At 34.1% G+C, this 17,484-nt stretch overlaps 1 protein-coding gene across 1 annotated transcript in view; it reads left to right on the top strand.

Moving 5' to 3' along the window:
• LOC106458605 (proto-oncogene tyrosine-protein kinase receptor Ret-like) overlaps nucleotides 1-17,484 on the top strand; it is a 53,170-nt gene that overhangs the window by 7,464 nt on the left and 28,222 nt on the right. Inside the window, exons 3-6 of the mRNA XM_022384875.1 lie at nucleotides 3,730-3,984; nucleotides 6,320-6,577; nucleotides 7,779-8,029; nucleotides 17,107-17,266. Of these exons, the coding sequence (XP_022240583.1) occupies nucleotides 3,730-3,984; nucleotides 6,320-6,577; nucleotides 7,779-8,029; nucleotides 17,107-17,266 (924 nt within the window). The remainder of the gene's footprint in view (nucleotides 1-3,729; nucleotides 3,985-6,319; nucleotides 6,578-7,778; nucleotides 8,030-17,106; nucleotides 17,267-17,484) is intronic.

Raw genomic sequence — 17,484 nt, forward strand, 5'->3', positions numbered from 1 at the left:
CCCAAAAGTGACAGGAAGAAAATAGTATCCAGAAGTTGCCCGGGCCGAGCCAATCTCCTGACATGAACCCCATCGAAAACCTTTGGGACATACTCGACCAGCAAATCAAGAAACAACAACAACAACAAAAAAAAACAACAACTTCGAAGAGCGATCTACTCCAAGTTTTGAAGCAAGAGTGGGCAAAAATCCCACAATCTAAAATTGACGAGATGATTCTCACGATGCCCCAAAGGATCAACGAAAGGAAGATCTACTAGATATTAATTAAATTATAAATACATCAGTTCATGTGTATATGACTGAAAATTTTCATTTTTCCTGTAAAAGTGGTGTTTATTTACTTGTGACCACGCTGTGTATATATATATATATTTACTTAAAATGGGTTCTCGCCATCATGAATCCCCAAGAGAGGTTTACTGGAAATATTTTTTTAGAGTTGCTTCGTTAAAAATGTCGGTTGGAATGTCTAATATATCTACTTTTATAAATTTTATTGATAAATTGTATTGAATTTATTATTGTAATTATATTACTAAGTTTATCTTGTATTGTTAGCTTAGTATATAAATTTAGAAAACCATTCTTTATATTATTCATATACAAGTAAGATTTATTTTGTGTTAATTTCGTTGACAGTGTTGATAGGAATGTTTAATGGGTTTATTTTTATTATTTTATATTTATTACTTGACATTTACTACAAAGATTATTTTGTATTGTAGGCCTAGTAAATAGATTCAAAATTAAACTGAATCTCCTAAACTGGCTGAACCTTGTGAGATATTATTGGGTTTACGGTCGAAAATATCGTTAACAGCGACGGTGTGTAACCGATGAAACAATGCATTACTATCTTTAAAGATATATGGAAGCCAAAATGGTATGTTTCGGATGTTCTACTAGTTGCCAATATGATTTTTTTTCTTTTCTCTCTCGATTTGACCAGACAGCTTACTTTAAAGGGAATTTATCTGAATGATACTTATTTGGCAACACATATGTACAATTGAATTTAAGTATTTAATATAGTCCCTACGAATTCCTATATAATTGATGTTCTATGAATGGTATTAGCGTAAACTTGGGTGGAGTTAACTTATGTATTCTCTTACTTGATCACCAAGTGATCAATCTGAACTGAAATATTAGTACACTTTTGTTTTTGAAGTGAACACAGCAGCTATTAACCGTTATTTCTTCTTTAAACTATGCCTATCGAACGTTACTCAATCGTCTCACTTGTATAATTTCAACCAAAAAGGACACGCTAAAGAAGTCAGATCTTATCTGTTAATTCCAATGTTTTTATCCTCATTACTATTCTAGTACGATGTTTATTAAACTTGTTGTTACCTTTCACAATAATGTGCATTCTATTGTATAAACGACCGTAGATGAACCTTGATAAGTAGACGTTATTATGCTGTACGTTTCTAGCACATGTAAATTAAAATATTAAATTTCGCAATGTGTACCCGTGTTTTGCCCTACAAAAACATACAGGATTGCATGCCCTATTTACCAGCATACACCTGTCAAAACAGTCTTTCTCCATTTGTTTCAACGTGTGCAAGTCTGTATATAGTTGGAGATCTATGCCTTTACATTTTAACTAATATATTCCTGTGGCTAGCAATGTATATGTACCACAAGCTGTTGCAGGGTAGTAATGCATATGATCTTATAAGACCATTGTAATATACACAACCATGATTTACTGTTTTGGAGCCAATGAATTCAAACACAGAATAGCATATATTTTTTAATTCTTCAAAACATAAACCTGATTATGCACAAACACACACACATATATATATATATAAAAGGAAAATGAGATACACTATTATGTAAGAAAAAGGATAAAACTAGTATAGAAAGTAACTCGCTAAAAACATAAGAACCAGGGTAAAATCGCAAGTCAAATCAAGGATAAAGTTAAAGTAAACTGGTAATATAGAAACTACCTTTTACACAGGATTTTTGTTATTATTGTGTATATGGTAGAATGTAAACAACCCTTACGTTATTTCTTTTTTATGTTTTGTTATCGGTACACTAATTTAATAAATCGTGTTATAAACATGTTAAGTCATACTAAATTTAATTGTACTCCTCGGTGGCTCGGCAGTAAGTCTGAGTGTTATAACGCTAAATATTGAATTTTGATACCAGCGGTGGGCAAAGCCTAAATAGCTCATTGCGTAGCTTTGTGCTTGATAATACAACAAACAGATATCTTTATAATTCACCGATTTAAAGTTGTTTTTGTTTTGTTTTTGAAATTGAAGAATCTATCAGTATTGTGGACTTGGTGTGCCTTAAGCTGAAAAATATTGTTTATTATAACTACGTTTTCCAATAATTTGTGAACTTACCGAAATGTCAGTTTTAAATAAATGAATAAATAAATGTATAAACACCATCTTCATATCTAGCACTTATCATGTGAATCTTGATTGTAAATATATCTCACAATGTGCTAAAAACCAAAAGCATCTATGCTTCTAAAACTGGCTTGGCATGTTCTGGTGAAAGGCAGCTAGTCAACACCACCCACCGTCAACTCTTAGGCCTCTTTATCAACGGATAGTGGGACAGACTGTCACATTAAAACGCCTTAATGGGTAAAAGTTCAAGCATGTTTGGGTACATGTTTCGATCCCGCGACCCACAGATTGCGAGCCGAGTGTCCTAACCACCAGGACATGCTAGGCCCTTATGAACTGATAAAATCTTAAAAAAATGCAATGAAATTACATGAAACGTTTCTCATCAATATTTTATGTTCATCAACAGTAGTTAATTTTCTCTGATGAAACTGAATAGTATACCCTTAAGTTTGTTTGTTTGTTTTAGAACAGAGCCACATTGTGCTATCTGTCGTGTCCACTGCGGGGAATCGAACCCCCAATTATTATGTTGTAAGTCCGTAAATTTACCGCTGTCTCACCGGGAGACATCATCTTAAGAACTAAAGCAACAGAAAAAAACAACAAAGATGCTATGCAGGGCTAGCAGCATTAATTATTGCTAGCAGAAATACCCGCCCTCCGGGCAGGTAAAACTGCAAGTTCTTGCGGAAGGCTATTGGGCCTTCGGCCTTTTATGGAATTGTCTTACAGTTCTACAACAGTGTACTCATATTTGACATTCAGTAATGTTCACCACCGATGAGAAAAATGATTTTATTAAAATTTTGGTTTAAAAATAAGCAATCATCACAGCATTACACCACAGAGTAAATTTTATTGAAGTATTTCTTTGTAGACGCAGTTGTTATCAATGAAAGTGCCTTGCTTTTCTGTTGCAACACTCGTGAGATTTTCACTAATGAAAAACAAGTATTTTTTTTTAAGTTTGTTTTTGATTGTTATATATATCAAACTTAATCATTTTTTGTAATTTTTATTGGTTAAATCTGAAACATGTCACTTTTGTGGAAATTTCAACTGTTTTATTTATTTCTCAGCTTGAAAAATACTGCTTAGTTATAAAAATATTACCCGGTAATGATCGGTGCTGTAGTTTACGAGATCCGAGTTTTGGACGTATACATCGCAAGCTTCATTATAATAAGATATCAATTCAATGTTTCTCAATGTAAGTGACAGAGTATATTTTTGGTTCTTTGTTTAAAGTGTTTCTTTTTCGTTTTTTTTTTGTGTTTTGTTTTCTTTTGATTTGAGGGCCAATACTAACATTTATTTGTACACATATTTTCAGTTTCGTCTTTAATAATTCCTCACAAAAACGTTGATGTCACTATACCGCTTAACTACCCCGACCATGTACCATTTTACCAGCTGAGATGTGTTCAGGAAGATGGCAGTGCTGTTTCTTACGGAGAGGTAATGTACCGAATCAGGAAAGTATACGTTGAAGGCGGAGGAAGTAGGGTTGATGGATTTTTTATCGCCAACAGTTCATCTGGCCAGCTGGCTTTGGCTGCTCCGTTCCAGCACAGATGGATACAACCAGGTAGGTGGAATATACCACAAACACATCCATATCTGCTTGAAATAGTAGTAGCTAGGAAGCAGATGATACTACAGTGGCGAGGGAGGGGGGACTCGTGTTGAACAAACAGTTGATAAAATACACTTTAGCTAAGTGTTATAGACGATGCTATTACATATAGTCTGATACAACTAAACTTTGTTTAACAAGGAAAAAAAACAATTTACAGAGGCAAATCAGCCACGTTAAAATTTTGCGTAAATGCTCATATTATTAAAAAGTATAAGAACTTTACAGTGAAGATGAAATTTGATATTAACATAGAATATTTAATCATCTTATAAGATAATAAGAAATCATGTTATCTCGTAATTCCGCTATTTTCAAAAGTACACATTTCCTTACCCAAGAGCATATATTTGACACACGAAAAATTAAAAACTCACTTAGTAGAATAAAAAGCCTAACAACTTGACTTTATCGAACATCATTTTCATTTTACACGTAAAATACGCCCCAAATTAAAGGAAGATTCTAACTTATTACAACAAAATCATACGTATGTTACAAGAAACTTTCATCAGTTTATTTTTGTTTCAAAATTATTGTGCGAAGCTACACAAAGGCTATCTACTTTTGAATTGATAGATTAAAGAAAAGGCAATTAATAAACAACACTCATCACCAATTCTTAGACAACTAACGTCTGACCGAACAGCGGGATTTGATCGTTACGCTTTTAGCGTAAAAGAACGTTTCTGCAGGGCAAGTCGTAGCCCAGTGGTTATGCTGCTGGAATGTGAATACGAGTAGTCCAAGGATCGCGTCCTGTTGCTGCAAAATCGTACCAAATATTTGCGCAAGGCTACCCAAGGGTTATCTGCTTTAACTGTCCCTAATTTTGAGCTGACAGACTAGAAGGAAGGCAGCTAGTCAACAGTACACAACATCAAATCTTGAGCTACTCTGATGGAATAATGGGATTGATTTTCACTCTTATAATACAAAGCCTTAACGTTCAAATTTATTACACTTAATTAACCAAGAGTAACAATTTGTATCTTATGAAACCCGTTGCTACACTTTAGGCTGTTTATACTCTGCTCACAGCGGGTACCGAAACCCTATCTTTAGCGTTATAAGATCTCAGACTTACCGCTGATCTACCTGGGTGTTAAAGCAACGAGCTTATTTATCTCATATAAAATCGATATGCACTTTTGTTTTGGCTTGCGTTTCATGGCGTAATAATTCTCTGCTGTGAAATAGAAATGTTCCTGGAGAAAATAAGAGTTGGATTTTCATATACAATATGTATGATGCTTGTTAAAGTTAGAATGTTTTTTTTTCAGACCTGATAGTGCGTGGGTTCACGTTTTACATTTTATACAACACATAAAGAGCGGAAACGGCTATAGTTTTCTTCTTTTTTTTCAGTCCTCGGGGATGTTTTATAGATTATCTAATATAAAATAAAATTTGTAAATAGTTGTTTTTTTTAAATACGAAAATATACGTGTATTTTTTCCAAAAATACTGGAGAGGTTTCTTTGTTCTATTTTGGTTTCTTATCTCACTTTTTTTCTATTAATTTGATCTTAATAATTTTAATGGTTTGTTTTTAAACTTATCACATGTATATAAAATTTTATAATGCACAATTTAATTTGCCATTGAAGTAAACGCGGCCCCAAAATATCACAATCATAGAAACGATAGAAGCAATTGTTACTTTATTTGACAGTAGGTCATTATATATGTTATCCTAATACATCATGTAGAGCTTTATTAAATCAATGTGTGTTAGTGTGATACATGAGGAATAACACGCTAAAAGTCTAAAGTATTTCTTAAGTTTAAATGAATGACATTTTAAGGAAACATTTCGAAGTTTGGGTGGTAAGTGTAAAATGGAAATGACAACAAATTTAAAGTGTAATCTATTTTTTTACTATGCTAGAGCGATGGTTTTTACCTTATGATAGCATCTTGATTCTCAGGAGATTTTTCCAATTCAATAAAATAATTGTTTATATTCATGTTTCTATAAAATGACTGGTATGAGTGATGGGAGTTTTTCAAAACTGGCCGATATTACACTGAAGTTTAAATAATGAGCTTTGTGATTATATAATTCGATAACCTTTGGATTGTGAAATTCATTATATAAATTAGCTTTAATCTGGATCCTGCTAGAAGTATGTTTTTATTGAAAATGCGCTCGCAAACCGTACAACTTAAAATACAACTATTTATCATCTGTTTTGTTAAAATAATATAGATTTATTACACACTCGAACTTTTTGTTTAATTAAGTGTGACATTTTATGTATATATTTGTATTTATTTTATTTAGATACAATGTTTTCCCTGCGAGTGAAAGCGAGTATTAGATTAAACTCCGAGATTATATCTTCATCAGCTGTCATTAATGTTCACATCAGTGACATCAGAGACCCCTGTCGTCCACGACTTGAATTATGTTTTTATTCGTCAAACATGAAATTTGAGCTTCCAGAGTCTACCGCTGCGAGCACAAGTTTTGGTCAACTTCGTCCTATTAGTACGTCTTTCTTGTGTCCAGAAATCCAGACAGCATATGAAATGGAAAAAGGTAGATAGATTGATTTGACATTCTAACTATCTTAAAATGAACAGTTAATAAAAAATATCAAACGCAATTGCTATTTTCACAATTTCGAGTAAAAAATTGCTATATACAGGGTGACGTTGTTTCTTTCCAAAAGTTTGATGGAAGGGAATTTTTTACGTGACAAGGGAAGTGAAGCTATGAATCTAATATAATGAAGTTTCAGTCAAGCTCCTAATACAAAAGGAACCACGAAGTAGAGGATACATATATATATATACATCCATATATTGCATGTCTTGCAAGATTTCTAGAACAACTTGTCTCGCTTTCAAAAATCGTAGTTTAGAATATGTTTGAACTATGTAAAATGCAACATTCATTGCAGGTTTGGCAATAAGAAATATATATATAAAGAGTTTTGTATAATAAATACCTGGCAGTCTTTGCGGATGATTCGCTTCATGTAATGCACTATGAATGTGATCTAATCTACTACAAATTGTAACAACTGAATTAGCCAGCTGTCTACTGTGATAATTTTTCCACGCTGCATGATATTGTGCTTGTCTCGTGTAATCGTGATCAAATAGGATATCCTTTTTTTTTTCTCTCGTTGTTATGGGAACAACTAGTCCTAAGGGATGTTTTATCATCATAATCGTCTCGAAAGTGTAATTAAAACCAAAAGAAATAAACGGACGATAATTGTTATTTATGGTCGGTCATTAAATTTATGAGATGCTCAAGTGAAACAGAGATTTCACAGAATATGAATCAGTATAAATACCAGGTGTTGAATTAACACATCACAATACTGTGGTCCATATATTGAATGTAGGTAATTTAAAAAAGTTTACATAAGTATATTCTCACATTCCCAAGTAAGTTTCTGATGTTGAAAATGCTTTATTAATAATTCAGTAAGTAATAATCATTTATGCTTCAAAGCTGGTAACTTCAAGAAAACGACATTGTTGCTGATGATATCATACTTTTCCCGCCTGTTTCGTTAATAAATCAATGAATAAATCTATTAATTTAATTTGCAGAATTTTTAGTCTTGTTGTTAACTCTGGTAGATGTTTTGGATTATCATTCACTACCAAGTAATTTGAGCTTCACACCAAATTTAAGGCTGTCGCACCAATTGTATCAGTTATATATGTTCCTCAGTTGATAAAACCTACATATTTGCGACTTTATTATTATAATTGCTTTTCAGGGCAAGATTTGGTAAACATACACAATACACAAGGGAGCTTACAATTATTATCATCTTTGGATGCGGAAAAAAGAACGACGGAAGTAGTGGACGTTGGGTGTTATATTAAAGATTCACGTGGACATCCTCTACATACAAATGCTTTCAGCCTCTCAATAACGATTAGAGTAATTGATGTCAACGACAACGCTCCCTATCTACCAGCCGATGTCAGTACTATTCTTGAACTTTATGATACTGACTTACAGCTGGTAAGTTATAATAATTATTAGCTTCGTTTAATAATTATTTCCCTCCAATGGAGGCCTAAGGCCGCTTGGAGGGGCCACCTTTCTAACCACTCGAACCATTGTACAGCAGTGTGTTGTCTGTCAGTCAGTCAGTAGACACTAAAATGACATCACACAATGGACGCTTAACGTTACAATTTGTACTGTCGTGACGTTAGTCAAACACGATCATGCCATAAATCACGAGAATAATTATACACTCTGTAGGCTACAACACAGCATGACATATGAACGTCAAAAACAAGAAATAAAAATACTTGTTACTCTTAATTTTATTTTTTATTTATTCTTGAAAGAGAACACATTTTCGGGGATCCTGCATAAGTACATCTAATATATAAATATACATTTTGTAAATATTAGTATGAAATTCTTCTGTTTCGAAAATTATTCCTGAATCCTACGTAAAATTGTTTTGATTATATCACCTATCCCTAAATTACGTCTTTTACATCTATTTTCCAAAATTTACCTTCTGTTATTAAATTACGCCATCTGCTGATGTTGGAATGTTACACTCACGACTTTTCATTTTATCAGATTAACAGCTTAAAATATAATTAATAAATAAGCAAAAATACAAATATTCCATGAGTACGGGAGATACCAACTATTGAGGTGCTTAAACAAAAAGATTCTGTACACAGAACGTAACTCATGTGTTGGCAAAGGTTTCGAATGTTTTCACGATAGAGACCAAAAACTCACCCAACCCTGGCCTCACTAGGTGATGTTATTCTATAAAGTATCTTTTAAGCTCTTTGACTGTCAAAAAACCTTCAATAAAATATCAATATAATTTCACATTTTATTTCTATATTCAAATAACAACAAGAGGGAATCCTCAATAGCCGCGGCATTTGAAATTATTTTAGGCAGTATTAGAGTAAATTAATCAATGGGGGTTTATTTTAATTTTAATGCCTACATTTTTTATGCGCCAGCTATATCAAGCGTGGGGCGCGTGTATACACGATTCATTTTTGTTACTCATCAGGATTTCTACCAGCCTACCTAAAATTGAAATTCTTATAGGCAGGATTAGAATAAATTAATCTATGAGATATTGGGCGTGATCAAATACATTGATCGAAAGGGTTTGACTTCATGAGTTGAAAACTGTAATCAGATCTCAAGAGATGACGGAGCTATAAGCTAAAATTTTGTACTTGAAAAAAACTCTATGGAGCGGCTAAAAGTAAGGAGATGACATCTCCCCGCAACGCCAAACGATGTCATACTAGTCGCTTCATGAAGACCAAGACGAGTACTAGCTTCTAAGTTACGTAAGAAATTGTAGACCTCACAAATCAACGTAGAAACAGAACAAAATATACAAGTTCTATAGCAGACGTTTTAAACATTACACTCTGCATCCGATGACTGTACGAAATTTAATACAAGTACAACCAATAATAAGGCCGGGTGTGGCCTAGTTTAGCGCGCCCTGCCATTAAATCCAAGAGCTCGCGTTTCGCGTCCAGTTAACGCAAAAGAAACGCACTCTTTAGTAGCTTTGAGCAAAGATACCATCCAGTAATTTCTGGTGAACAGTTTTAGATGTATATAGTGGCGCACTGTTGTAAGACTTAAACTGTACTGTTACTATGTGACGCAAAGCAGTAATATAGCCTAGATACCAAAGTTCGTTTTCATTTAAAGTTTCAAAAAGAAAAGAAAAAGTGCATCTCTAAAATGTCCTTATTTGTCTTTTGACGAGTAAAGTTTCTCCGATTTCTGAGATTCGTTCAGCATTAGTTTTTTATTATTCACGGCGTTTCGTCGATTTTCTTAATGCGTGCAGTTCAACTGCGAACGGTTCTGTTTATACAAGTTGAAGCACATTTCATACAAAAGTTACATTTATCACACTTGATGACTAAAGAGCTGATATTCAGTTGTTCACTTTCAAGTGGATGTTTTAGCCGCAGAGGGTGTTGTTTTTGAAACCCAGCCTAACTATTCGTAACTTGTAAAGCCCTGTAGCTCTAAACTTAGTCACAATAACTTATTTCAATGAAATATATTCCCCTTGTTAATATGTGTTATTCCAACTGTTGCTTACAAAAGTGTAGGAGGCAAATTAAAAGTGGGGGCAAGGTTTATTTGACCGAGCGAAGCGATGGAATGTGCGGCACGGCACAATCATTACGGCGGGGATCCAGGGCTCGCCTTAAGGCCCTGGAAACTCTTAGGTTCTGGATTAACTTTTATGCATTTTCCTTGGAGTAATTTTCCTGATTTTGATGCATTTTTACATGGATAGATTGAAAAGTGTGGGGGAAGACTACCTACACCACTGGCTTACGTTAATGTAATTTTATATAAAGCTAAAAAAAATAATTATATGTATTGAAAGGGCGTGGAAGAATCGCTGTAAGAAAGGATTAAAACATTACAAAAAAAAACACACACATAAATAAGTAAAGCAGTGAGACAAGTTCATTAATTCTTCCACTGGCATGCAAGTTTAGGTTTTGTACCATCATGAATACAGCCTCAAACTACCCAAAATTTACCAGTTTCAAGCTTCAGATAACTAATGTAATATTAAAACATGTGCATTTGTGTTTACATTGTGTATCTAGAAATAAACCTGGCACTGAAAATGTTGTTCATCTATAACCGTGGCAGTGAAAAGGTTAAAAATATATTAAGATCACTTTTAGAACCGATTAATGAATAATATTTCTTATGCCTAGAAAGCCATAATCGATTAAACTAAAGTCAAAGTCGTGACGTTTACTTCCAAACACACATTTATTTGTCATTTAAGGTGAAGTGTCAATAGCAATGTAAATTTAGGCTAACGTATATGGACCGAATGTACTGGATATATCTCAAGTAATTGAACTCACATGCTTCTTATTTTTCTCTGAAGTATATGGAATAAGTTTCAAAAATAAGGTTCCGCCGTACTGTATGTTCGTGATACTACTCAACGTTTGTTAAATAGTCAATAACATATAATAAAAAAAGAGCAAGTAAATACTACGGAAAGCATTATAGTCTCACAGTTCATCGTTAGATTGTAGGTCTCAACTGAAACTTCTATAGACTGCATCTACCTGAGCAGACTAGGCGACGACAGCTCAATACGCATGCGCACATCTACAGTACAAACCCGTGTCACGAATTGTTCTCAGGTAAGAGAGGTTCATGGGAGCTAAAATGAATAATACAGTAAATTTGCTGTATCTTAAGGTTTGAGAAAAAGAAAAAAAACGACTTGAAATATTCAGTTTTTACTTGCAGATGAAGTATTAAATATAGAAGTCAAAGAAAATTCCTAGAAATATTTATTTTATAATCCTTGGCAAAGTTAAACGGCCGGTGTATTTAAAAACTCATTTGAAAAGTGACGGATAGTAAGATCGAAAGTCAGACGACTCGCAAAATACACCGAAACACCCAGTTTTTATTACGACGTAATTCCAAACCACGTGATATTTTCTCAAGATCGATCAGCAATAGATTTTGGAAACTACATTTCGAATGAGGCAGTTTGTTCTTATTTTGAAATTAAACGATTTTAAAACTATTAAACCCAAATACGTCGCATGGTGTAATGCTGAAGAACTTTCTACTGCAGTAAGCCGAGGGACGAAACCATCGATAACGAAACTCCCGGCGTACGAAATGATATACATTATTTTGCCTAACTATAAAGTAAAAGAGGATTACCATAGTAACCACACTACAGTGTCCAAGGTCTGACTTATTTTGAGAATATATTAAAGCTGATTTTAGAATAATCGAAATAACAACTTTTTATTAACACATTGCACATCCAGACACAGACAAAAATGCTGTTTACTGTAGATCACCCTTTATCATTTCACTGAAAGTATGTATAGCATATATCTAATTATTAGCTTAATATTTAATATGAAACGTGTAATATTTCATCCATATTTAACGCACAATATTTAATACTTGTGCATAATGTAATATACAATAATTGATGCATAACATAGCATGTTAATTAGGAAATGCAGGAATTTGAGCTGGGTAAATTTTTGTTGTCTTTTTTACGTATAATGCTACTTTTATCAATTAATTGGGCATGATTATTAGAACAACATTGAGGAGATTACTGAATGGTGCCAAATTACTCAAGCGTATAAGAGTAGTGGAAGTAATATTATTCAATCTTATTTACACTGAGTACTTGGTGTTAAAAGTTGTATAACAATTAGTAATCAAATTATAATATTAAAATAAATTAAATAAGATACACAATAATAAGTAAGCAAATATAATGGCTGATGCTGATCAATTGCTTCCCTGTAGCCAGAGATGATGTCACGCTATCTTCGCTTCACACTGATAAACGTGATGTGATGGGATTCCATTATTTGAAGGAGGAGTGCTTGTGTTTTGACTGGTACTAAACTCATCTAGCATCTAAATCATTAATCAAATAAAACCTAAATCTTTATAATGGTCTACAAGCTGTTATGAGAGATTTCTTTTCTTTTATTTAGCTCTATTACCACATTATTAAATATAGATTAATTACACTGTTACCAACTTCTAAGTTATAATGATAAGTACAATGCGCTATGTTTTTATTTTAAGTACAGTGCAGAGTTACCAACTATAAAGTTTTAGCCCAAATTATCATGTTTTAGTTTCAAGCATAGAATCACTATATGCCGTTGTACTACGTAAAGTGTTACAATGAGTTCGGTTATAAACTAAGCAAAGTGTCACTGTGTGTTGGTTATAGCTCTAGCGTTCAGTGTTAATTAGAGTTTCTGTGAGTTGAAATGTAAGTATCAGTTGAATTATCACTGATGTTAGAGTTAGCTCAGTTTCGTTTTAGTGTATATTCATGCATCAGTCTGAGATAGTGATAATCTATTGGTAAGATCAGTCCTACTGTTAACCGCCTTCACCTGGATCCTAGTTTTGTGCAATATTAATGCAGATTAATCTATGAATATTGGATCAATGGCCAACACATCTTAAATCTGCAAGCTGTACCAAATGGTGCCACACACATATTGGTTAGGTTCATAGATCATAAAGTGGAGAGGACATTTCGCCCCACTCTGTTACTAGGAGGTGGAAACAACATTGAGATATCTAATTACCTGTTACAAGTAGGGCTGATCGTCGTGAGGTCCTGCATCAGGGATGCTTATTGACGATGCATAAAAAGGCAACAAACTCTGCTAGTCTCACAGTATGATAGACTAGTGCAGTATAAAAAGGATAAGGTGAATTAGATACTGCCTTAAGAATATTTCTGAATCTTGTAACAACATACTTTTGCAAGAAAATAAACCATCAGATACTGAGAAATTTACTTTCACTGGGATGATCACTTCAGTTCGACACCACAGCAATATCCAATATGGATATTGTGACAGCTCTCAGTGGTACATTTACCAGTGCAAGCTATTAACCGTCCAAATAGTTTTCCCGAACTTACCTACTCAAATCTGAATCATCACTGTGTACACCGAAGGTAATACAGAACATCACGCTAAAGATTGGAGGTGCCTGACAGCGCTCTTGTGTATCTAATGTTAGACGAGTTCAGTATCGGACACCTCACCTGGGATGCAGGCATAAACGTTAATGGTAAAGGTTTACATTCTGTTCTCTACAGTATAGTCATAGCAACCAATCTTATACTGACAAACTCAGGTGAACCAACAAGAGGTGTGATTGAAGACTTGAAAACTAAGTGGCATCAAACAATCTAGAACCCTTTACAAGAAGTTCAAGCTTTATGGTAGTGCTTATACCCACATCCATCAACACACAAAGGCAATCAAATTTCTGAAAAGGGAACATGATTCTGATAAAGCCTGGGCAGTATTAAATGAAGCCCAGACTAATTGTTTTGTGTATAAGGCATGACCCAGAGGAGGCAAGGGTTGAGCATAATAGAGCCTTTGCTCTCTACAGGTGATCAAATTCTACCTGTATGTGACATTAAATGGATAAAACTAGGCAGCAAGCTCAATCTCATAAGCATTTTATTCTGGCATAGGAATCAAAACATTGCAAATTTAGTCATTTGTAATGATGACAGTACCTCACGCCAAACAGATAAAAACCAAAACAATACCTTCATAAACAGATATATTTTCGACGGAGCTTCTGGTCCAAATAATGTAAGTTTGTTTGTAGTTAAGCACAAAGCTACATAATGAGCTGTCTGTATCGAAACCCGTTTTCTAGTGTTGTAAGTCTACAGACATGCCGCTGTGCCACTGGGGGCGATAACGTAAGAACCTCCACTTTTAAGAAGCTTATAGAAACCAACTTATTAGAGATAGTGTTGGAGAATCAATATAGCTGGGCAAAAGATGGCATCTCTAAAATATGGACTGATACCTTTATCAAATCCTTATCTTTGTCTTAAAGCCCATCAAATCATTATCCTACAAAACATAATTAGCAAGATCCCACAAAAGGCTGTATATAGAATGATTGCCTATCAGACTGAACCACTACATTAGGAAGTTATAACAGTAAAATTGAAACCAAGATCAGCATTGCTAAATTTGTAGCTCATAAATGGAAAGGCTTTGAAGCTGGTTAGATCGAATTTACAATAATTTTAGATGTGAAAGATTTCTACAATAAGGTTTCGATTTCCATACTTGCTGACGAAATGCTTGGAATAGGCATCAGTGTAACATATGTAAAATGGGTGATAGCTGTACTAACTACAAGAATATGTATCATAAAGTATGTAAGCTGGTAATCAGACTGAACAATCGTTAGAATTGGTCTACTTCAAGGTTCACCACTCTCACCAGTTCTTTACAACATTACTCTCAACTTGACAGTCTGGTCAGGCGGATTGTGCTAACTGTTGATCAGTATGAGTGCTGCACAGCTAGATACTATATAGAATATACAAAACGTCTTTTAAGACTGGTCACGAGAGGTACTTCAACCACCTTCCATCAAAGCCCTATACACAGCACAGACCTCAGTAGCATCGCAGAACACCAACAGCTCTTACAATCAAAATTCTTTACTAGGGCCTTGCAAGGTAAAGATCATGCATTCCATCAGTGAGCCAGTTATCTCCCCCCCCCAACAACAACAACCAACCAAACAGGCGATTACTTAAATAGCACCTATAAGACGGTCATGGTCTTATAAGTGCTATATAGCTAGCCCCCACTGAGATAATTTGTCACCACTAGATCTCGTATTTTCCCACTGGGATCTGTGGAAAGCAGCCAAGGCAGAAAAGAAAGAGACTGGGTACAAGTTGAAGCAGAAAATCCTGTCAGTTCCTATTTAAAGACCAAGGTGAACAGTCACCTTTCATTATAACCACAGATGGTTCTTACATAAAAAATACAGAGAGAGCTGTTTGGCCATTTATTGTCTCGTGGAGCAACAACACTTTATATAAGGCTGGTAGAGCATTCAAGCTTCCCACAAGCAGCACAAGGATGGAGTTGAAAGCCATAAAACTAGCTCTCTTTTTTATTGATGAAAGCAACGAACTGCAAATAGACAGTGCCATTAACATAATATTTGCGAATGTTTTGTCCCAAGATGGATGGCAGAAAGCAAAACAACTGCATGGTTAGACCATCTCCTGGATGTATGTGACAGGCCATGAAGGAGTAAACGAGGAAGTTGACAAGAGTTTATCAAATTTAGCACAACTCTACTACCAGGATATCGACCTCCTCCACAATAGTGGCGACAACCATGGAAGGTCTTCATCAACATTCAGAGGGAATGAAAGCGATTGGAAACAAAATACTGTCTCCATAAAGGGTCAACGTTTGTCAGTTCAAACCCTGGGATTGTCACCCAGTACTCAACAATTCAACGGGGAGAAGATTAATAATAATAATGCACTTGCTAAACTCAAAACACATTATTTTTTTAAACAAAAGTTAATGATTTATAATAATTTAGTGTTTATCTTCAGCGTAGGATGATTCAAACTAATTGTTCTCTGTTTTTCAGAATAAACAGTGATTAAATTTACCAGACCTTAACGTAAAATAATGTAAAACAAATGATTAAATGAATGGGGTAGCAGAATTGGTGATGGTAGCAACAGAGATATATAGGGTGGCGGTCGCAAAAAATTATTGACTAAAAGTGTTTATTGTATTAAAAACAAATAACGCAGCGTAGAAATGAACTGTGCTGTAAGTAAATGTTTTAAAATAACTGAAGGAGCGTGGTGGTTGTTTTAACTTTAAAATATTGAGTAGAGATAGTTGTCGGGATGAAACAATAAATAACTGAGTGAAGATATTACAGAAGTTGTGCTAGTAAACCATTTTTAAAAAGGGTGATAATTGTAATTTTGATAATAGAAGACTAAGAAGTAGGTGTTAATTGTAGTAGTAATAACAAAAAGCTGGGCGATGCTAATACAAGATGGCCCAAAAAATGTACCCACATTTCGAATTCTCTTATGGCTATAGTAAATAAATCTACAACCCAGCAAAACACCTTTATTAATATTTCATACAACAAATTAACTGTATATAAACTGCTGCATAATTTGAGATGCTCAAACTCAGATCCACCAGCATTCAAACAATCATGATATCTACGACGGAGTGCCTGACATGCTGTTACACATTCAACTCTGATTCGAAGGAAAGCATTTGTGATCTGTCGCATTAATTAGTTCAATGGTTTTGGGTTTATTTTAAGACATCCTACAATATTATCTGAAATAATAATAAAACTTTTAGAATCGATTACAGAAGTTGCATAACTAAAAGGATGGGTACATTTTTTGGGGGGCCGCCATGAAGCTAACAATTAATGTACGTAAAATATTTGAGGAAGCCAAAAGGAAAAACATAGGCGTGAAGAATCCGTTACGTATACGATACTGCTATTTACCCACTGCACTGTTCCAGAAAATATTAATCAGATGTCATTTGATCTCCTGTTATTCTTTCTAATATTATTTTAATTTTTCGGTTTGATGCGTTTTCTTATATGATTTAACTTTTGGATCGTGTAGAAACTAGAATATACTAACCTGCTCTAACTGAAATCTCTAATATAACTTTCAGGGTCAGGATCTTCCAATACAATTCAATGCTTTCGACAAAGATTCTGCAACAGTAAATAACATCGTTGCTAGAGTGGAACAGGATCATCTAGGCTTATTCAGAGTCAGAAATACTACTTTTTACGACAACATTATGGACGGTGGAATGTTGTTCATATCTTGTATGTGAAAACGTTTTTTTTCTGTTTAATAAAATATAAAATGAAATACTATAACTTTTTACTATTACTATTAAAGATTTAATTTTTACTGAATTTTTGGCCATATACAAGAGCCTTCGTAGATAACTATCCATACACTGAATGATGTATTATAAGGTAATGTTCAAGCATTACATTCTTTTTGCTTCTACGCCAAATTCCGTCAAAGACTTCGATGT

This window comes from Limulus polyphemus, unplaced genomic scaffold (genome assembly GCF_000517525.1).
Source record: "Limulus polyphemus unplaced genomic scaffold, Limulus_polyphemus-2.1.2 Scaffold492, whole genome shotgun sequence".
NCBI classification, from domain to species: Eukaryota; Metazoa; Arthropoda; class Merostomata; order Xiphosura; family Limulidae; genus Limulus; species Limulus polyphemus.